Raw genomic sequence first — 23330 nt, forward strand, 5'->3', positions numbered from 1 at the left:
ACTTCATTCTTCTTTCTCAAGGTATTTTTGGCTATATGGGGCAGCTTGCCCTTCCAAATAAATTTGGTTATTGGCTTTTCTATTTCTGCAAAGTAAGTTGTTGGGATTTTAACTGGCATTGCATTGGATCTATAAATCAGTTTAGATATAATTGACGTCAATTATATTTAGTGTAACAATCCATGAACACAGTATGTTCTTCCAATTTTAGGTCCTGTTCGATTTCTTTTAGCAGTTTCTTGTAGTTTTCTTTGTATAGACCTTCTGTGGCTTCATTAAGTTTTTTCCTAAATACATGATTCTTTTGGTTGCTACTGTAAATGGAATTTTTTTTCTTGACTTCTTCCTCTTGTTGCACATTACTTGTGTATAAGAACACCACAGATTTTTGCATGTTGATCTCGTAGCCTGCCACTTTGCTGTATTCATTAATTAGTTCTAATAGCTTTACTGTAGATTTTTCTGGATTTTCTACATATAGAATATGTGATCTGCAAAAAGTGAAAATTTTACTTCTTCTTATAAATTTGGATGCCTTTTAATTCTTTTTCTTGCCTAATTGTTCTAGGTAGAACTTCCAGCACAATGTTGAAAACAATGGTAACAGTGGGCAACCCTGTATTGTTCCTGATCTTAGAGGGAAAGCTTTCAGTCTCTCACCACTGAATACAATGTTAGCTGTGGGTTTTCCATATATTGCCTTTACCATATTGAGAAAATTCCCTTCTATTCCTGTCCTTTGAAGTGTTTTCATCGGGAAAGAAAGTTGAATTTTGTCAAATGCCTTTTCTGCATCAGTCAAGATGATCATGTGGTTCTTTTCCTTTGATTTATTGATGTGGTGTATTACATTAACTGATTTTCTCATGTTGCACTGGCCTTGCATACCTGGAATAAAGCCCACCTGGTTGTGGTGTATAATTCTCTTAATGTGCAGCTGGATTTGACTTGTGAGTATTTTGATGAGGATTTTTGCATCTATATGCATTAAACAGATTGGTGTACAATTTTTTTTGTAGAATCTTTGTCTGAATTTGGTATTAGGGTGATGTTGGCTTCACAGAATGAGTTGGGTAGCTTTCCCTCCACTTCAATATTTTTTTTTTGAAGAGATTGAGCAGGATTGCTACTAATTCTTGAATGATAGGTAAAATTCACATGTGAAGCCATCTGGTCCTGGGCTTTTCTTTTTTGGGAGCTTTTTGATGACTGATTCAATCTCTACACTTCACCATTCCACCCTCTTGCCCCACCAAATAGGTATAGTTTTAATTCTTCTTTTCCAGTGTGGAAGATTTTTTCTTTCTTTCCTTGCCTACATGCTCTGGCTAGAATTTCTTGTACAATATGAAGAGAAGTGGTGAAAGCACACATCATTGTCTTGGTCCTTATCTCAGGGGGAAGTTGTCAGTCTTTCACCACTGGGTATGATGTAAGATGTCGGTGTTATCGTGTTAGGAAGTTCCCATCTATTCCCAGTTTGTTAATAGATTTTATTATGAATGAGTGTTAAATTTCATCAAATGTCATCGGTAATTTTTCCTTCATTCTTTTAATATGGTCAATTACATTGATAACTTTTTGTATTTTGAACCACCTTGTCTTCTTGGCATAAATCCCAAATGGCATGGGGTATAATCCTTTTCATTTGCTGCTGGATTTGTAATTTTACTTTCGATTCATGTTTCTGTGATATGTCTTTTAACATCCTGTTTCTTTCTACCTGCCTGTTTGATTATATGAATCTTGTACATTGTGGATAGACTCCTCTTGTATTTTGTGAATTTGGTTATCAACTCAAATTCAGCAGGACTTCATGTGTGGTTATAATTATGTGAACCCTCCAGAGAGTTTTCTGTTTTCCTTTGTCACATACCCCAAGATTTTCATTGATCCCTAGGCTGGACCATATTTCATGTTGATTTTTCTGGTTAAATCTCTTCTGAGTATGAACAAATGAAAATTTAAAATCAAACTTGTATGTGAGCAATCTCATCAGTATTATTTCCACAAGGAAGTAATTTTTCTAATTATAGATGAGGACTGTGAGAAAATATTTTTGGTTTTTTCTTTTTGTTTCTCAGGATATTCTTCTAATCCACACCTTCACAGATGGAATAGGCTTTGTGGTTTCAGATACAAAGGATCTAACTATACTCCACACACTTACACAGACAAAATTTTCCCCAATTTCCCTGCATTGCCCATCATTTTCATTATCTGAAATCACTTCCTAACACCCTACTTCTCCCAAAGCATCCCATGAAGTTATTTTTAAAATGCATGCAGAATTTATAGATTTGATTAGGGTTTCAGATTACCTGAATTTCAATATTTTAAAACTAGAAGAATAATCTTTTCTTAATGCACAGGTATCTTGTGGAAGCCAATGAAAAATCATATGCAGACACAATTTTAAACTATATAGTGATATTTGAATATGATTGATTTTATTATCATAATCATCATAATCATCATATGACTCTATCTTCTATTAGATTATTTTTTAATTCTATATTTCAGAGAGATTACATAATGGTAATATTATGAAGGAGAAAACATAATACGTATTAAATGCTATCTCATACTTCCATTTCTTCCACAAATTCTATTTCAAACGGATAACTTGGCTTTATGGTAGGGCTTCCTCTTCCAAATACCATGAGTAATAAGTTGAAGATACTTGGTTTAGTTTTTTTGCTTGCTGGTTGTGAATGCTGTCAACTCACTTAACTTGTATTACTCTTAGCTTCCTAATTGACAAAACAGGAATTGGGGTAAGAGTAATTATTAACATTTAAATTTAGGTGTGAAAATACAGACTATTTCTTTTGAAAAGTCACAGGAATATTCTTAATTCAATTTTGACTGCATTGAAAAATATGTATTTTCAATTATGTTTTATTAGTTGGTGTAGGTTAGAGGACATGGTCCGGAGGTTAGCCTAGTAATATACAGACTGGTGTTGGTGAAAACCATCTATTCATATATAGAGAGATATCTATTTTAGTGTGTAGTCATTTAAACACTAACCTTGACCGTCAATTTTGAAGTTTCATTTAATACACTGAGACAAAGAAACATTAACTGTGGGCCTAGGAGTGGCTTTTTTGCCTGATCAATGGAAAATATGAATCCATTTTGTTTCTGAGGTCAGATAATGAGTTCAGCAAACAAATATGTTTGGTATTTGATCCCTAAGCTTGTATAATTTGTAACGAGAGTTTGGAATGCAAAAAAATACCATTTCTACATACAAAAAATAAATGATCTCAATGCATTTATTCCCTTACTTCAGATAAAAATCGATTAGCTTGCATTTCAGGTCCACATATTTGTAAATATACAGAGGGGAAACGTGGGAAGTTGGATTCGTACTCAGCAAAAATGGTGAAAATGGTGCAACAGTATCCTCGTCTATAAAATTAATAACTATACCTATAATTTGTGACACAAAATGGGATGATGATTAGAAATATCTGTAATTAAATACTACTCTGAAATTTAAAAATATAATTTAAGTATCCTACATTAGTATTTGGCACATCTTCATATTTACTAAGTTGGACAAAAGAAGCATGAATTTGATAAAACATTAATTTTTATACAAAAAGGAAGACTTTTAGTATTAAACTTAATATTATTCTGAGTCAAATAAGAATTATTTCATAAGCAGAAGATAAGGAGACCCATTCCCCTGTTTCTATGGTAGTTAGTTTTTTGTCATAAAGACAAACACTATATAAAAAAAGAAAAACATGTTCTAGGCTATTTCAAACATATCAGTAATCATAAAGGAAGGTACAGTAATCTGAATTTTAATAAGGGCTGCTATTTGCCACAAGGGAGAGCTGGGAGACCCTCAAGAACTGACTTGTCGACTCCTCAGTTTTCGCATTGCTGTTATTACTTCCTTATTTCTTAAAGCATAGATCAAGGGATTTAAGAGAGGGGTGAAAACAGTATAGAATATTGAGAGCACCGTATTTGCTGGGAAGTTTCCAAAAGGCCAGGCATAGATGAAAATGCAGGGCCCGAAGAAGAGGCCCACCACAGTGATGTGGGCAGTTAGAGTGGCCCGTGCCTTGGCCATGCCCACTGAGGAATGATGTCACACAGTGACCAGGATGACCAAGTAGGAGATCAGTAAGAGCACAAAGGAGATCACAGCCATTAGACCACTGTCTGAAAGCATCAGAACCTGGAGGAGATATGTAACAGTGCAGGCAAGTTTGATAACCAGGGGAAGGTCACAGAAAAAGCTGTCTACTTTATTGGGGCCACAGAATGGAAGGTTTACTGTGAAGACCAGCTGACTTACTGAGTGCAGAACCCCAATGATCCAGGAGCCCACCACGAGGCCTGTGCACTTACGTAAGCTCATGATGGCTGCATAGTGCAGGGGTCAACATATGGCTACATATCTATCATATGCCATGGCCACCAGGAGCATCATTTCTCCACCACCAAAGACATGCTGATAGAATATCTGGGCCATGAAGCCCTCAAAAGAGATGGTCTTTTGCTCCATGAGGAAGTCAACAATCATTTTGGGGGTGGCAAATGTGGACAGACACACATCAGTGAAGGAGAGGTTACTGAGAAGGAAGTACATGGGTGTGTGTAGTGCAGGTTCAGAGATGATTGTGAACACAATGAGGAGGTTCCCCAGCACAATGGATAAACAGAAAAGTATAAAAAATGCAAAATAGAAAAGCTGAAGTTCTCAAGGACCTGAAAGGCTGTGCAATACAAATTCAGTCACTCCTGAGTTATTTCCTTGGTTCATGATTTCCAATTTCTGATATCAGTACAAAAATTTTCCTGGAAAGTAAAATGGAAATTGAAATAATATCATAGGCTGTGAAAGTAAATGAGCAAAGCTAAGCCACTCCTCAAATTCCATTCAGTATACTCACGTATTAGTATAGATCCTTGTTAGCACACAAAAACACATTGCATGCAATAACTTGTTTTGTATTTATTGTTCATCCTTGGTTTTCATATCTGAATCCAAGCATGATAGCTATATTCTAAAAATACAATTTTACATTTCATCTCTACCACTTTAAAATTCCTATTAAATAGGACAGTTAAGCTCTAGAGTCAGCCAGACAGATTTCAAATTCTTTGTATTTTAAATCCTAATAGTGTGAACTTAGGTAAGTTATTTAAACCCCCTATGCTTCAGTTTTTACATCTCTAAATTGAGGAAAATAAAAGTATATGCCCAATAGGATTGTTGTAAGGATTAAAACAATTATAAAAAGTGAAATACCTATGCCATAGTTGGTGTTCAGTAGAATGTTAAATCTTATTCCTTTGTTCCTTCTATCATTAAATATTTTCATATGCAAATTAACATGGTTTACAAAATATCAAAGTGTGTGCTCATCGTACTTAAGATGGTACATACAGTACATATTGTTTATAGCATATTCAACTATATATCTGAAATATTTTATATTTTATTACAGGGGTGATTTCAATTTTCCCTAATAATTACAGTTGTATGATAAATTTACTATTAGCTATAACTTTATGTGCAAACAAAAGTTTTTATTTGGGATACATCATTAAATGTTTGGTTCATTATATCAAAACTTCTCTCACTGTCATGAGGCATGCATATGCCCATTTTCCGTCTCACCATTTCTTGACAAAACAGTATGTTAAATCTTTTTATTTTTGCTTATTTGCTAAATGAAAATGCATGATATTGATGCTTTAATGAATTTCCTAAATAGTGATGGGCTGACCATTTATTCATACATGACGTGGCCATTTGTAATTTTTCCATACTCAGTTGCTTTTCCATGACCTTTGAATTGTTTTTTACAGGCTCTACCTTTTAATTATTTGCTATAAGAAAACTTTACATATTAAGGTATTATCCCTTTTTACAGATATTCAACAAATATTTTAATTTGCTCTTTTCCTCTTAATTTTATTTACATTTTCTATGAAATTGCTTAAAATGTTTTAATAAATTCAGATCTATAATTTTTCCAGATGGTTTCTGCTTTTGTTGTCCTACATAAAAAGTCTTTGTACAAGCAATATGTTTATAATATGTCAAAAAGTGTGGTAAAAGGCTTATTTAATAAATTCAGTTTTTTGACAAAACTTTTAAGCAATAGTGTCTATGAAAAAATATATTTAGTGTTTTCTCAGAAGTGAAATTTTGAGAAGTTTCGTCTCCAAATGCCACCACTATTGGATGAAGGGGGATGTTGGGGAAATGGTGATTGTAAAACTGGTGATTTTGAAAATTCCTTGGAAGTCAAAACCTGATGCTAAAAAAGAAATTCTCTTATAGATATCAAAATTACAACCTGAGGGTGGAAGGAGAGTAAAGTAGAGGTTTTGCAGCATGCCTCTAACTTCTAAAATTATGTCACAAAATTTCTGTTCCTTCTAGCTGATCCTTCACCTAATATTATGATAAGGGGTCTTATAAATAGGCTAACATCGTTTGCATGTTCCTTGATATTGGACATAAATTATCCCTTACTTTAATTTTCTAAAATAAGCATCTTCAGACAGATTATATGACTTCTTCCTGTGTCTACTAATTTACTGAGCATTGGTAAAGGCCTCTAGGCTCTAACATAAAATTCCCCATTGATTCATTTCTTTTAATATTCATCAGCCTATTCTTCCTGTTTTGTGTCTGGGAAATCATGCAATATTAAATATAAAACAGGGGCATATTTATAATTAGAAAACAGATATTGAAAATCAGGACCTAATGCTGTTTACTGAGGAATTCACTTTTAACATATTCCTCTAAATAACACAAATTTTTACATGCTTTTAATTTAGGTGAACTTTTATAAATAATGTGGAAAAAGAAAATATTTTAATAGAAACAATTTCTGGGTTGTCCCTGGAATTCCTAAGGGAGACATGAAAAACTTAGGGTGTATAACCAGGTATCAGTAACCAAATTTCAACCCACATCTCTGTCACTGACTGTATAATTTTGAGTAATTCCATAAACTCTGCACCCTATAAACTTATTAGGAATCATGGAAAATAAAATGAGTATGTTCTTCTGTCCCAAAATCATTATGGAGGTAAATTAATGGCACAAGGAACAAAAATAAATAAATAAAACAGAAAGGGGTATGAACTTCACAAGAAGCAAGCTGAAAGGCATTTGCAAAATTGAAGATGGATCTCTCAAAGTTATCCTGATACAGGTGAAAGAGCTAAGTTGAGATATTTTTATGTATGCGACCCTTTCTGAGCCCTAAAGTACAGACACATCATCCACCAACTAGCAGAAGCTAGGTATTTGTGAAGCCCATTTACAAATAACAAGGAGTCTCTCAAAGTATGAAACCCAAAATAATGTCTCCAAATCACTATAAACTAACACTGACACAGCAGACTAGAGATGTTAGTAAACTGTCCATCAAACATTTTTATTAGAAGAGTCAAAAAGTTCATGAAGACAACCAAAAAAACTTAGGATAATTCTTTCATTCACCAATTTGTCCACTTGGAAAACCAACTTTGGTTTCATTCAATTACTTAGAAAAGATGCTATGAGTGTGTGTGTGTGTGCACACGTGTGTGTGTGTTTACGCTGTAATCTAGAATGCTTGTGGTAACTCTTGAAGTACAGTATTATCCTTATATTATAGTATCTCAGTGAAGTTAAATCATTGGCCCAAAGCATATGGCAAATAAGTGATAAAACTATAATTTCCTTGTAGAAACTATACGCTAAGTATTCTAAAATACCATGTTGGCATGATATGTGCATGGAGGTCAATGCAACAACTAAAAAATATATGTGTCTACATGTCTAAATATGCAATTGAATTTAAGCAAATGTATTGGTCATTCACTGCAGCACACACATTTATACCGTATAACTGGAAACAGATCAGAATGGTTGAGGCTGCAGAAGAGAAAAGCCCTTTTTTGTGCATGAAGTTTAGTGGCAATGAAAAATAAAGTATTTCATTTCAGAATATTAAATGGGAGTTCAAACACAGTGAGATAAATTCCATCTCATTAACCTAATTGGAGTAATAGAAAATTGTATCAATGTAATTTATTTGCAGAGAACCAGTCTAAGAAGTTTTAAAACTTACATGAGTCATTGCTGGGATGACATATAGACTCCCTAAAGAGAGGTGGAATTTGTCCATTCTATTATTTCAGGAATTCCACAAGAATAACCTGAGGTTTTGTGATATCAAAAGTGCATTCTTCTCATATTGCTTGCAATGTGCTTCTCCTTGTGCTTTACACACTTTATATAAGAGGAGGTAGAATTGGAGATATATTTATCATTGATAGTTAATGTTGTCCCAGTGGAGCCATGGCTAACAAGCCCTTTAAGTCATACACTAGCAATATTATTTCTATCCAATGAAAATCATACTTCCAATCTATCCATACTTTTGTTATTTAATCAGCCTCTTGTAACTACTGTGGGATTCATTTGTAATGAATATTTACTCACAAGCAAGTTTTCTGTGCATTTTCTAGAATTGCAATTGGATTCTCATAAAGCAGGTTTTATTCTCTCTGCAGGTTCAGTTTAGCCCAATTAATACCATTAACATTTTCTGTGAAAAACCTTGTTTCATACAACATTCTAAGTATTGTAATGAGAGGGGTAGTAAAATGTTGCAATTTAGAAAATTATAAATCACTTAGCAAAACATGACATGTCTTAGTTTTTCTACAACTCTCAAATTAAATTTAATTCAAGAATTTTGAAAATTGAGTATCTACTACATGCAATACTATAGAATAAGAATTCAATAATGAATAAGACAAAATGCTTATCTGCAAGTAGTCTGTAATTTAGAAAGGCCAATTAATGAAAATAAACTGAAACGTAATGCAAAATAATAGTATGTGTATTATAAGAGAAGCACAAACAAAATGATGTTGGTATTCAAATGACAGATGTTAGGAAAGATAATATTTTGTAAGAAAAATCAAAAAAGATAGAAGAACAATGAACATAGAGGTAAACAGAAAGGGAAAGGAAGAGGACAAAAATGGAGTATTGTAAAGAGGACAAAAAATGGAGTATTAACTGAGACCTGATGTTTTGAATGGCAGACAATGGGTGAAGGAGGATTACATAGTGCATATAGACCTAACTAAACAAATGTATCAGTGAAGAAAATTGGAAGTGATCCCAGAACAACTATTCTAGCTAGGCTAGAGACAGCATATGCCTGATAGGTTTATTAGACTGTATTTTGGAAGACCTCAAGGACAGGCCTTGGGATTTTGTACTTAATCTGTTGGAGAATGGAATGCTATTCACGATTTCAGTGCAGGGGAATATGCTTTAGGAATATGTAACTGACAGTGGCTTTGGAAATTGACTGGAGGGAAAAAGGCTACAGGTGAGTGCACACTATTGGAGGCTACTGCAGAAGTTCCCTGTATGCCCACGGAAGTCATGCAACAGGCATTGACAAAGAAGGGATGAAGTTAACATTTCAGGGATAGGAAATCCAGACTCAACTGATTACAAGCAAGGGCCAAGAAGATGCAGGCAAATCAGAATATAAAAGTCATGGGAAGGAACAGAGGGAATTTCTAATCCAGAGAATTTCAAACCTTGATCCAAGGACCCCTGCAGGTGTAGTGCAGGTGCCCCAGGTGCTACTAAAAGAGAGTGAAGTGGAGGCTCCAAATCTCCACCCCCTCCAAGCTGCTGCTATCAGGGCAGCTTTCCACTTTGATGACTTGAATCAGAGTTGCTGTGGTAGAGATCATGAAAAGTGGTAAATTTCTGAGTGTATTTTCAAGATAGGGTCAGTGGATTTGTTGAAAAAAGTTTAGCAAGACCACAGGGTATAAATTCAACAAAGAAAAATCAATTGTATTTCACAAAATTAAAAAAAATATATATCATTTAAAACACCACCAAAAGAATGAAATACTTAGGGATAAATCAGACCAAAGATGTAAAAAAAATTTTTACCAGAGAGTATAAAACATTGATAAAAGAAATTAAAGAGAGAGTAATTGAATGGAAACTTATATCTTGTTCAAATGTTGAAAGATTTATTAATGCTAATAGGTCAATTCCTTCCAAATTGATTCACAGATTCAACACAATACCAATCGGTATCCAAGCAAGCTTTTTTTTCTGAGAAGTTGACAAGCAAATTCTAAAATTCGTATGGACATGCAAAGAGGTAGAAGGCCAAAACTTTGATAAAGAGAAGAAAGTTTGAAGACTAATAATATCTGATTTCATTACTTATTGTAAAGTTACAGTAAGCAAAATAGTATGATATTGGTACAAAGACAAATATTTCAATGGAACATAATAAAGTTCAGCAATTCACCAACTCTTACATAGACAATAAATTTTTGAGATAAGTGCAAGTGCAAAAGGGATTCAGGAAAGAAAGAACAACATTTACAACGAATGGTGCTGGAAGAATTTGATATTCAACAGCAAAAAAAAAAAAAAAAAGAGAAAGAAAAGAAAAAATGAAAAAAAAACACAAGAATTTATTTCATACCTAACACCATATACAAAAACTAATTCAAAATGGATAATAAACTTAACAGGAAACCTGAATCTATAAACTTTCCAGAAGAAAATACAGGGGAAACACTTTGTGACCTTGAGTCAGGCAAGGATTTTTTAGATGCAACCTGAAATTCAAAATCCTTAGAACAAATTGATACATTTAACTTCTTGCAAACTAAATGCTCTGCTCTTCAAAAGACACAATAAAAAAACTCACAAATAGGGAGAAAAGATGTTCAGTATAATCAGTCATTAGGGAAACACTAATTAAAACTATAAGACACAACATCATACCTGATAGGAAAGCTAAAATTAAGTTTTGGTGAAGATATGGAAGAACCAGACTCTTGTGTGAATGAGAGAATGTAAAATGATAAAAGCACTTGGTAAAGCTGTTTGAAAGTTTCCTAAAAAGCTAAAATACACCTATATTATGATCTAGTCCTTCCATTCCTAGTTATATGCCTAAAAAGATAAGAAAGCAACAAAGACTTGTACAAAAATATTTGTTGCAGCTATGTTTGTAAAAGCCAAAAATGGACAAAATTCAACTGTCTGTCAACAGAAGAAAAGATAAACAAGCTGTGGTATAGCCATACAATGGAAAACTAGTCAGCAAAAGAAAGAATCGACCATAGAGGTAACAATGTGCATGAAACTCAAATAATTTTACTGAGTAAAAAAAATCAGGAAAAAAAAGCACAAACAGTGCATTGGGGAGGCATGGGAGAATGCTGCAGGGCAATGGATATGCTCATTATTTTGACTGTGATGGCAGTCTCGACCGATACATACATGCATACACATACATACACATATGTATGTCAGCATTTATTAAATTGTGCGCTTCAAATATATTCAGTTTATTGTATACCAGTTATACCTTAATAAACTTGTTTTTAAAAAATACAACTACCGTAAGACCTAGCAATCTCATGTTTAGGAATCTACTCAAGAAAAATGAAACCTTATGTTCACACAAAAACCCATACACTAATGTCTATAGTAACTTCATTCATAATCACCAAAAATGAGAAACCAGCCAAAAACACTACACATGGTAAAAGGATAAATAAAATGTAGTATATCCATACAGTGGAACGCTATTCATCAATAAAAGGAATGAACTACTGACTCATGCAACAGCATGGATGAATTTTAAATGCATTTTGCTAAGTGAGAGAAGCAGACTTGTAAACTACATCCTGCATGATTTCACTTACATGATAGCCTGGAAAAGGCAAAACTGTTTGAAGGGAAAACAGATGAGTGGTTGCCAGGGATTATGGGAATGGGGAGAACTTGTCTGTATAGAGGTTGTATCAGGAGACTTTTGGGGCCATGGAACTGTTCCATATGGTACTCTGTGATGGTGGACATATGACTAAGCATTTTCAAAATCCACAGAAATGCACACAACAAAAAGAGAGTTTCACTGTTTTTAAAAATGCATAGGTAGTTACAAAAAAGTTTTACTCTCTTAAGTTAGCAAAAGTCATACAAGCTGATTAAAACAATACTAAGTTTTTGATGGACATGAAATGTTAGAGCAATTCACAAAAGACAAAAACTTCAGAAAAATAAAAGAAAATCAAAATAAAACAGCGAGAAATATTTATTTGCTAGTTAAATGAGCAAATTAAAATTGCTCAATGATGTAAAAATCTGCTTAGTATGCAATGAGAAAAACAGTATGGAAAGCAATTTTGCAAAACTCAAGAAACTTTAGAATACTCATATATTCTGTTTTCCTAATTTAACTGAGAACCTAACCCAAGTCAAGGATGATTAGCTTGTAAAAAATACTTACAATAGTAAATATATACAAGATGAAACATTAATTTATTCTATAATTATCAGTGATTTTCTTTAACAGTAAAATTCACGCATTTCTATGGATTGTGACAAATGCAGAGACTTTTCTCCACCACCACAGTTCCATACAGGACAGTTCCAAGACCTCAGAAGTTTCCCGACGCTCCCCCATTACAGACAATTTCTCCCCTCTCTCCACAGCCTTGGCAACTGCTCATCTGTTTTCCTTCCCACAGCCTTTATTAATTCATGATTAAGTCATGACATTGAGGAAAATGTTTAAGGTACAGCATATGAAATAGATAAGTACATTTACAGTAGGAAGCACGAGTGACCACTTGAATGGCGCTGAGTTTTCCTCTCCAGGGCGCGCCACTGCAGTGGGTGGGTGCCGCCCTCCCCCGACTTCCAGCCGCTCCTCCTGGGCAGGGAGGGACCCCCCTTGGTTCTCCTCCCCCCTTCCCCCCCTGAGGAAGCCACTAGGGCCGCTGCTACCGCCGCTGCCTTTCATTTCACTAGTGGCATGCACACCATGAGGAAGAAAGAGAAAACTTTCAACCAGACCCAGGCAGAGTACTCCTCATCTACATCCTGGCCACTGGAGAGTCCCCGGAGCTCACCAACAAGAGCTGGGGCCCCAGAAGTGCTATTTTCTCAGAATCAGCTGCTCCCTTTTGGGTCATGCTTCAGTAAAAGTTCTGCCTGGAAAATAAGACTCTCCGTTCCGTCTTGAAGTCTGATCATAGGGCAGAAAGATATAAATGATATAAGATATAAAAGTGTGTTGGCGTTGGAAGCCAAGCTCCTATTGAGCCAAAACGCAGCTGGTAACAGGAGCTCTAGCTCCTTGACTGGTAGGGGAAGGGAGAGAAAGAAGTGTGATCTTGCACTTCCCCCTACCTAGTCTTTTAAGGGTTGCTGACTGCACTTTACTCATTCACACGTGGGCTACACTTCAGACTCTGAAAGATGAGGCTCCAAAACATCCGGTACCAGATACCTAGAGTTTTACCAAAACCAGTAACTATGGAGCAGTAACTATATTGGAATATAGGACCATACGTTCAGTGTCTGATTCGAGTTCCTATAATGGGTAACTTTCTGACTTGAATCATTTTCTAAAGTCATGTTGGATGAACAGAAGAACCTTGTCTGTCTTAATGGAGTACTCTTTGAACACAAGGGCCCTGTTAATAATGACTATTAGATTCCTGCTACCTTACTTAAAGGCTGCAGTGCTATGAATCATCTTATTTTCACTATTTTAAAGGAACGCCTTGTATTATTGACAAAATGAACAGAATAATTGGATTAAAACTTCAGGAAGACCCAAGGATATTACGTGTTATAAATTAAGAACACAGACAGCTCTAATATTTATCTCCACAAGGGGATTATAGACTTCAAATATTTTCCATATTATAGAAAAAGCTGCCCGAGGGATGTGTATATCGAGTCTTTGCTGTCCAGGTAATCTTAAATCAAAATGCTGATACAAGGAAAGTAAGTACAGTGGAGTGCAGGACTGATGGACCACCCAACACAAAAACCCAGGATGATGGTGAGAAGTACCCCAGATGAATTATGTGCAGAATCACAGGGAATGCATGTAATGAGTAGTATGTCTCCAGAGAATAAATGTTGCAATTTTTTTTCCTCATTTCGCATCAGATGGAATTGCCATCTACAATGAGACCACTTTGGAGAAAGTTGGGATTCTGCATGACGCTGGGATAACATCATACTGTTCTTTCAGATAATAATGTTCAATGTCCTCTGAAACAATAGTTTGTTCTCTCTGCTGCCTTTTGAACCAGTGTACATATACCATGCCAAGGACCCATAAATAACTGGTTCAGAACCCCTATATTGTGGGTCCTGTTCAATTTTTATAAGTTTAATTGGCAAGTGTCTAAAGCTTATTGTGCTTTGCTAAGTAAATGTTTTGTGAATATCAAACTGGTTAACTATCTTACTGTAATCACAACACAATTGTAGGGCTAATGATAAAAGAATAAATTGTAATTAACAAAATTCAAGTGTTTTTAGAGAGCTAAAAAATAATGTGGTGTGTGGAGACCCCTGAAGTTCTGTATGTCAGAAGGAAAAAATAAAGATGGATGTGCAAAGATTTACCTTGAATGTCTACAAAATTATTTTTTAAATGGCAAATTGATATATGATCTTTTTGATTGAGAGAATAAATGTGTTAATTTAAAACATGAAAAGAAAATATCACCAGGATTATTTTTAATGCTAGAACTAAATCTCACATATTACTTGGAGTATTTTAAGCAATAAATGACATTTTACACAATAAATTAAACAGTACATTTTTATTGTGCCTAGGCTGAGCCTTCACTTACTTTTTATGAAATTAAATGCATAAAGTTTAAATTATACAATCATTTATAAAACATGCTGTTACTTCTTTTATGTAGCAGACTGTGGATGCTAATAAAATATAAATTGTGCAATATTTTTTAAATGCTATAGCAGATATATGTATGGTTAGAAAATGCATAATCATGGGTAGGCTTCTTTACTACAAATATTTAAAGAAGACCAGGTATTATGTCAGTATTTTAATCAAATTAAATAACTTTTGAAAACAGTGTTAGTCAAAAGACAAAAAGCAAAGTTCCATTTACTCAAGTCTCCTGTCTACTAAATTCAGCAAACCTAGTCATCTGAGAGACAGCTGGATAGGCAGCTGGCACTTACATATCGAGTCTTCAGTTTATGCATTGCTGATTTCATCTCTTTGTTTCTCAGTGTGTAGATAATGGGGTTCAACATAGGAGTGCAAACTGTAGAGAACACAGAAAGGACCTTGTCCACTGGGAAGTTGCTGAAAGGCCAGGCATAGATGAAGATACAGGGCCCAAAGAAGAGGGTCACCACGGTGATGTGGGCAACCAGGGTTCTGTGGGCCTTGGTCAGATCTGCTGAGGAATGATGTCTCACAGTGACCAGGATGACTGTGTATGAGATCAGTAACAGCAAAAATGAAGTCACCCCCATCAGACCACTGTCCAAAAGCATCAACACTTCAGGGACATAAGTATCCGTACAGGCAAGTTTGATGACCAAAGTGAGGTCACAATAATAACTGCCCACTATATTTGGGCCACAGAAAGGCAAGTTTAGGGTGAAAGCCAACTGGCTCAGGGAGTGCATGATCCCAATGACCCAAGAGCCTACAACTAGGCCTGTACACTTGCAGAAGTTCATGATGGTTGCATAATGGAGAGGTTTGCATATGGCTACATACCTGTCATAAGCCATGACTACAAGGAGTACCATTTCACCACCAGCAAAAACATGGAGCAAGAATACCTGGGCCATGCATCCTTCAAAGGAGATGGTCTTAGGTGCATGAAGGAAATCATGGATCATCTTGGGAGTTGCATAAGTGGCCAGAAACACATCAAGGATAGAAAGGTTACTGAGCATGATGTACATGGGTGTGTGCAAGGCAGGTTCGGAGATCACTGTGAGGACAATAAGGAGATTCCCCAGCACGATGATGATATACAAGAAGTTAAAAAACACAAAAAGGAAATACTGGAGCTCCCAGGAATTGGAGAGGCCCAGCAACACAAATTCAGCCACCCTAGAGTAATTTCCCTGGTCCATGAACTCAGGCTACAAGAAAAGTACCTGCAAAGAGATATATTAATGGATTACCATTAAGACAAGTAGACCACAATCCTTATCAATATTAAGTTAAAATATCTTGGGGTTATACCTATTTGGAAATTGTTTTATCTGTAATTTTGACAAATATATTCTCTATTAATGTTACTAATGAGGGATAGCTAGGAGGTGCAAATGTAGTAAATCAACAGCTCCATTTTATAAAGTTGAGGTTTAAATCTGACCTTCTTGAAGGTAACCAACCTTAGCAAATAACAAATAAGCATTGCGAAGATCCCAGTTGTGAGGAGATGTTAAGGTAACCTGATTCTTGTATGGCCTTCCTTGCCCAACTGATTTTCATTAACCACTCATATACAAGCAGCTTCCATTCTTACAGAATGTCCCAAGTTGCTGCACCAAAAAGGAAAACACCTAGTTTTTCCCCTGAGCTTTTCTCTGTTGTTGCTTCTTCTCTTGACTCTGTCCTTTGTCTATTTCTTAACCCTACAACTATGACCTTTAAAACTACTTTATCCATGTTTTCTCTGAAGTTGTGAAAGCTGTTTTGACATTGAACTATGGTATATGAGAAGAAATAAACTGAGCTGGCCAGTAAGTCAATATAGAATATCTGTAGATAAGGTGACAATAGCCACAAAAGGCAAACATCTGATTTAAATTAAGTAGCTGAAAAGTAGATAGTTTGAAGACTGACTGTAACAATTCACTGATTAGTACAGAATCTTACAAAAGAATTATATCCAGGATATAGAGTCTGTAGGCTTTGACTAGGATCCCTCTGGCATAATAAAATATTACATAGTCTTTGAAATGCTTTCTCCTTAGGTAAAAATTGAGATTATAAACAATTTGTCTATAGATTGCAAAATAATCTGTTTTACCTGTGTTTTCTCTGCAGCTTCTTTGGAACATATAGAAAAGCCTTCCACAGAGTCAGATTTTGATTTGAGTATGAGTCAGAAATGAGTTCAGAAGTCCAAGAATCACTTGGATGAAAAGAAGGCAGTTTTTTTTTTTTTTTTGCTGGTTTTTTTAAACAAAATAAAAAAAACTGTACTGCACATTTCATTTTCTATGGTGTAATTAACAGTGATAAGTGTCACTCTGTAAAAGCTGGTTGAAAAAAAGGATTGTGTTGATGGGCAAAACTGTTTACTTTGAAGTCTTTTACATAAAATATATAGGCATTAAACATTTGACAATCTGGTGAGGAAAAGATTATTGTCTCCATTTTGCATATAGGGAAATTGAGACTCAGAAACATTAACTAATATGTTCAAGATTATACAACCAATAGTATCAGATCCAGAATTTCATCCCAAATCTTCAGGGCTCTTTCTGTTGCACTGGATACTAGAGTCTCTAAAGGAATCTTTTAGGTATGGCTTCAGACAGTGTATCAACAAAAAAGTCACCCAGATTTGAAAATGAGAAGATTAGATTAGGGAGCTGAGGTAAAACCCCATTAAATATTACTAAATTTACCATAAATGAACTTCATAATAATAGCCATTTCTGTTTAAAAAGGTGTAAGGTAATGTAGATTTTGTTTCCCAAAATGGGTAATGTTTTTGCTTAAAAGAATAAATTTTAGTTTACAACTTTTTAGGTTGGAAAACTTTATTCCTTGATAACATCTGCTAAATGGGTTTTTGCTACATTATACATTACAAAGATTTTCCAAATCTTGGCCACAAAAAAGAATCAGGTGAGAGCACATTTCTGCCTTGAGAAAAGTAACTAAAGCTGCACTATTCCAAAGATATTTAAAACAATCATTGTCACTTGAAGTGAGAGGTGGAGTCATTCCAGGGGCATTTTCTTATAGGGCCAGAAATTTTTTTCCAAAAGGAGCAAGCATAGGTTTTTAAAACATTAAGAATAGAACTATTCTAGGCCTGGTCAGCCACTTTTGAAATGACAGATGTACTTTAGTGAAAGTGAAAGAGAAATCAGTGGTATGTGGGAGGAGGAAGAAAAATTTCAGAAATCCTCACAGAAACTGGCATTCATACATCTGCTGAATGCCATTTTTGTCTCAGTTTTGGCCTCAGCTGGGGTGTACATTAGTATGCTTTGATAGCGTCCCCTCTACTCAGCAGATCAGAATAAAAATTTTAAAATAAAAAAATTCAGTTCAAGTATTCCAGAAATTCATTGTTAAACTATTTTACATCAAACCCAAAGTCAAATTTTATGCACCAGACTAACATGAGTGTAAATATTTTGTTGTTAATAGAAGGAATGTGAACAAAACCATGAGTCCAAATATAACAAGCCATATCCCCAAGTTTCTCTTTCTGTAGTTAAGGGCGTTATTAACCTTTTCCAAAGAGAAAATCTCAAGCAAATGGATCAAGCAAATAGTTGACATAAAATAAAGAAACATACCTAATTTAATTATTCGCAGATTTCAAGAAAGTTGAAAGAAATTTTTGCATCTTTCAAATGATATACTTCTACAAAAGGGCTGCATCACATTCATACCTATTTTTGAGCTCAAATATTTGAGCTATAATAAATCTTGACTTAAGCATGTTTCCTCCTCTTCTCTATTTCACCCTTTTCTCCTTTTATCATTTCTTGATTGCATTCAAGGTTGGGGACTGAAATTGGATCATGGGAGGATGTATGTGTCCCATGGATACTTCTTGCTGTTAGGTATTTGTAAGCTTGTTGAATAAGGAAAATGGCTTAAATTCAGAGAGCCAAACCACTTCCACTTTACCTCATCTCCCAGAGATACTCCCCTGAGTCTTGCCCACTATCAATTAGGTAAACTACTTTTCTAATAGGTTGAGGAAATTTTTACATGTAAGGATTCCAGAAATACTTCATGAAGAATTGAATTTAAACTTCAGTGATATTCCCTACCTTAGTAGGAAAATATGAAAAAGATCAGCAGAAATCATCTGATCCCCTGCAATGGTAATATAAGATGAATTGATACTGGGACATCAAATATGAACATTTTTGCATTCTTAGAATAATCCCTACTCAATTATAATGTGTTATATGAAAAAATCATAATTTGGATTTGATGTACTAATTTTTTATTTAGGATTTTTACATATAGCTTTGAATTGAAATTGACCTGTTAAGTCATCATGCCTGGTATTATTTGTTCTCTGAAGATTTGGAAGAAGATGTACATAAACATTAATGCATCTTATGACTTTTATAGGGTTAACCTTTGACTTCCTTTCCAAAGTATTTCATAGTTATTGACATCTTCAGTTTTCTTCCTCTTAGGCAAATTTGATAATTTATGTTTTCTTAAGAAACCAAGTTCATTTCGATGAAATTGTTGTCTTCTGAATTTACAGAATATTCTTTAATGATTGCATAATCTCCTAAAAACTTGAACCATTTTTCTAATTTCCAATTAATTGTGCAGTCCATTATTATTTTAATCAACTATTAGTCCATTGTTTTTGTCTCTCCAAGAAACACACTTTTTATTTCACTAGGAATTGCTCTAGATTATTCTTTTTTATTTTAAGAATTTCCATTTTTTAACAATCATATTAATCCCTATTTACTTTTTTTTAATCTGTGGATATTATTTAGATATATTCACATACCATATATTCCATCCAAAGTATACAATCAGTATCTTACAGTATTATCACTTAGTTGTGCAAGCATCATCACACTCAATTTTTGACAATTTTCATTGCTCCAAAGAGAAAAATAGCAGACATAAAAAAAGGAAAACCCAAAACACCCCATATACATCATCCACTCCCTATTACTAATGCCAAGTATTGGTGTTGTATACATGTTACTCTTGATGAAACAATATTAAAATATTATCGTTATCTATAATCCCTAGCTTACAACAGGTAATATCCTCCCATATACCACTTTATTATCAACTCTTTGTACAATGTCATACATTTGTAGTAGTTCATTGTAGTTCACTACAAATTAACACTATTTGTAGTGTTAATTGGGACATACATGACTTTAAACAATGCTTTCCAGTGAAATTTATCTATAATATTATTCTATTACTTATAATCCCAATAATGAGCTACCATCACCTCTATCCATTCCCAAACATTTAAGTTCAACCTCGTTAAGAATTCTGTACATATTGTGTAACCACTTCCCCTTCTCTAGCTTCTTTCTATTTCTAGATACTCTATATTCAACAGAACTTCCATTTCTAAAGTACATTACTGAAATATCATCTCCCATCCAGCATATTGGCAAAAGTAGAAAATTTCACAATGTATTCTCTTGACAGGGCTAGGTGGCAATCCATATACTGCAAGTGGAAACATAACATGGAATGATCATCAAAGAAGATAATTTAGCAATGTCCAGAAAAATCTTGAAATCAGAAAGAAAACCAACTCGGTAGGACAAGAGAACATCAATAGCATTCAGAGCTGACTTCTTATTGGGAGGCCAGGAGTCAGGGTGATGACATATTGAAAGTACTTAAAAAATAATGATCAAACAAAATTATATAGCTAGCAAAACTAAACGAATATATCGGAGATATTGCAGGTACGGTTCCAGCCACAGCAGTAAAGCAATATTGCAATAATGTGACTCACATGAAGTTTTTGGTTTCCCCATGCATATAAAAGTTATGTTTATATGCTATATTATAGTCTATAAAGTGTGCAATAGCATTATGTTTAAAAAACAATGCTTCATACCTTAATTAAAAAATAACTTATTACTAAAAAAATGCTAACCATCATCTGAGCCTTTAATGAGTCATAATATTTTCATTGGTAGAGAGTCTTGCCTTGATGTAGATGGCGCCTGACTGATCCAGAATGGTTGCTGAAAGTTGAGGTGGCTGTGGAAATTTTTTAAAATAAGACAACAATGAAGTTTGTCACTTTGATTGACTCTGCCTTTCACAAAAAGTGTTTATGTAACATTCTAAATACTTTGTTGTCATTTCAGCAATATTCACTGCATCTTCCTTAGGAATAGGGAGATCTGAGAGAAGAGAGATGGAAGAATGGCCAGCTGGTAGAGCAATCAGACATACAATATTTATTGGTTAAGTTTGCCATCTTATATGGGCACAGTTCTTGGTGCTCCCGAATAATTACAATAATAACATCAAAAATCACAGATCATAGATCCCCATAACAGATATAATAATAATGAAACAATATTTCAAGAATTACCAAAATGTGACACAGAGACATGGAATAAGCACATTGTGTTGGAAAAATGGTGCCAAAAGTCTTGATTGAAGCAGAATTGACACAAACCTTTAATTAGTAAAAAAATGCAATAACTACAAGGCAAAATAAAGCACAGAGCAATAAAACAAGAGCAATAAAACAATGAGGGTAAATTCCCCAAGAAAATGTGGGCATGTCATAGCTCAAATGGCCATCTTCCTTCAAAAAACTGAGAACACAGGGGCTGGGAAATGGAAACCAGCTTCAGACAGCCATGCCTCTGGCAAGGACAGAGTCTGCAGGAATTAAAGGCACCAGTGGCACCTCTTTACACTGGTGGATAGCTGTGGGCTGACAAGAACCACTTGCTGGACATGACAGGAAAAGCACAGTCTCTAGAGGCTCCACAGAAGGCTGTGACAATCTTCATGGTCTCATTCTCAAGAAAACTTCACACCCTCTTTCTGAGACCTGGGCCTCTCTGGGCTGGGAAATCCTGATCGGGGTTGACCAGATCTGGGGAGACACTCTCACAAAAAGGCTACATAGGGGCAGGGAAAGAACCAGAAAAACAAGAGGTGAAAAATTCTGATCAACTAAACAGAAACTACATTAGAGGTGTAGAATAAGTTAAACTGAATCCCAAAGAAGTGACAGAGAACAAAGCCAACCAACAAGAAAACCCTAGGTAAAAGGGTGAAAACGAGCTCCAGAAGAACTAATGAAGAAAATCAGATGCCTAGACAGCTAAAAATAATGAGCCATACTTGGAAACATGAAAATATGGACCAGCCAAAGGAACAAACTAATAGTTCAACTGAGACAAAGGAATTGAAACAACTAATTAAGGATGTTCAAACAAATCTCCTAAGCCAAATCAATGACTTGAAGGAAATTGTGGCAGAAGAGATAAACAATATAAAGAAGACACTGGATGAACATAAAGAAGAATTTGTAAGCTTGAAAAAGCAAATGGCAGAACTTATGGGAATGAAAGGCACAATAGAAGAGATGAAAAACACAATGGAGGCATACAACAGTAGATTTGAACAGACAGAAGAAAGGATCATTGAACTGGAAAACAAGGCATTTAAAATCATACATACAAAACAACAAATAGGGAAAAGAATGGAAAAATATGAGCAGGGTCTTCGGGAGCTAAATGACAAGAGGAAGCCCATGAATATACACGCTATGTGTGCCCCAGAAGGAGAAGAGAAGGAAAAAGGGGCAGAAAGAATAAGGGAAGAAAAAAATCACTGAATATTTACCAACTCTTATGAAAAATATAAAGGTTACTGATCAGATTGTTCAATGTCAAAGACAAAGAGACAATTCTGAAAGCAGCAAGAGAAAAGCAATTCATCACATGCAAGGGAAGCTCAATAAGATCATGTACAGATTTCTCCACAGAAACCATGGGTAAGAGAAGGCAGTGGTATGATATATTTAAGATATGGAAAGAGAAAAACTGCCAACTAAGAACTCTATATTTGGCAAAACTGTCCTTCAAAAATGAGGGACAGATTAAAATATTTTCAGACAAACAGACTCTGAGAGAATTTGTGAATAAGAGACCAGCACTAAAAAATACTAGAAGGAGTGCTACAGGGTGATAGGAAAAGACAAGAGAGAGAGATTTGATGAAGAGTGTAGAAATGAAGATTATCAGGAAGGGTAAAAGAGAGAGAGAAAAAATAAGATACGACATATAAAATCCAAAAGACAAAATGGTAGAAGAAAGTACTGCTCTTACAGTAATAACAGTAAAAGTTCATTAAACTTCCCAAGCAAAACATAAAGACTGGCAGAATAGATTAAAAAACAGGACCTATCTATATGCTGTCTATAAGAAACTCACATTAGACACAAGGACAAAAATTGTCTTAAAGTGAAAGGATGGAAAAAGATATTTCAAGGAAATGACATCCAGAAAGAAAACCGGAGTAGCTATATTAATATCAGACAAATTAGACTTCAAATGTAAAACATTAAAAGAGATAAAGAAGGACACTAGATATTAATAAAAAGGTCAATTTATCAAGAAAACATAATAATCATAAATATTTATGCAACAAGCAAGAGTGCCACAAAATACATGAGCAAACACAGAGAACACTGAAAAGAGAAGTAGAGGTATCTACATACCTCTATAGTAATAG

General features: G+C 34.7%; 1 protein-coding gene and 1 pseudogene across 1 annotated transcript; both read right to left on the reverse strand.

The window, feature by feature from the left end:
- Positions 1–3862: 3862 nt before the first annotated feature.
- On the reverse strand, positions 3863–4789 carry LOC119532875 (annotated as a pseudogene).
- Positions 4790–15028: 10239 nt separating this feature from the next.
- Positions 15029–15988, reverse strand: LOC119532876 (olfactory receptor 4K15-like). Its single transcript, XM_037835128.1, has one exon. It carries the CDS (start codon positions 15983–15985, stop codon positions 15029–15031), a length of 957 nt encoding a protein of 318 aa, XP_037691056.1. The 5' UTR covers positions 15986–15988.
- Between the last annotated feature and the right edge of the window lie 7342 nt (positions 15989–23330).

Source organism: Choloepus didactylus, chromosome 4 (genome assembly GCF_015220235.1).
Source record: "Choloepus didactylus isolate mChoDid1 chromosome 4, mChoDid1.pri, whole genome shotgun sequence".
Lineage (NCBI taxonomy): Eukaryota > Metazoa > Chordata > Mammalia > Pilosa > Megalonychidae > Choloepus > Choloepus didactylus.

Excerpts from the sequence above, each read along its gene's own strand:
- LOC119532876 (XM_037835128.1), bottom strand. The coding sequence starts at position 15,985 with ATGGACCAGGGAAATTACTCTAGGGTGGCTGAATTTGTGTTGCTGGGC.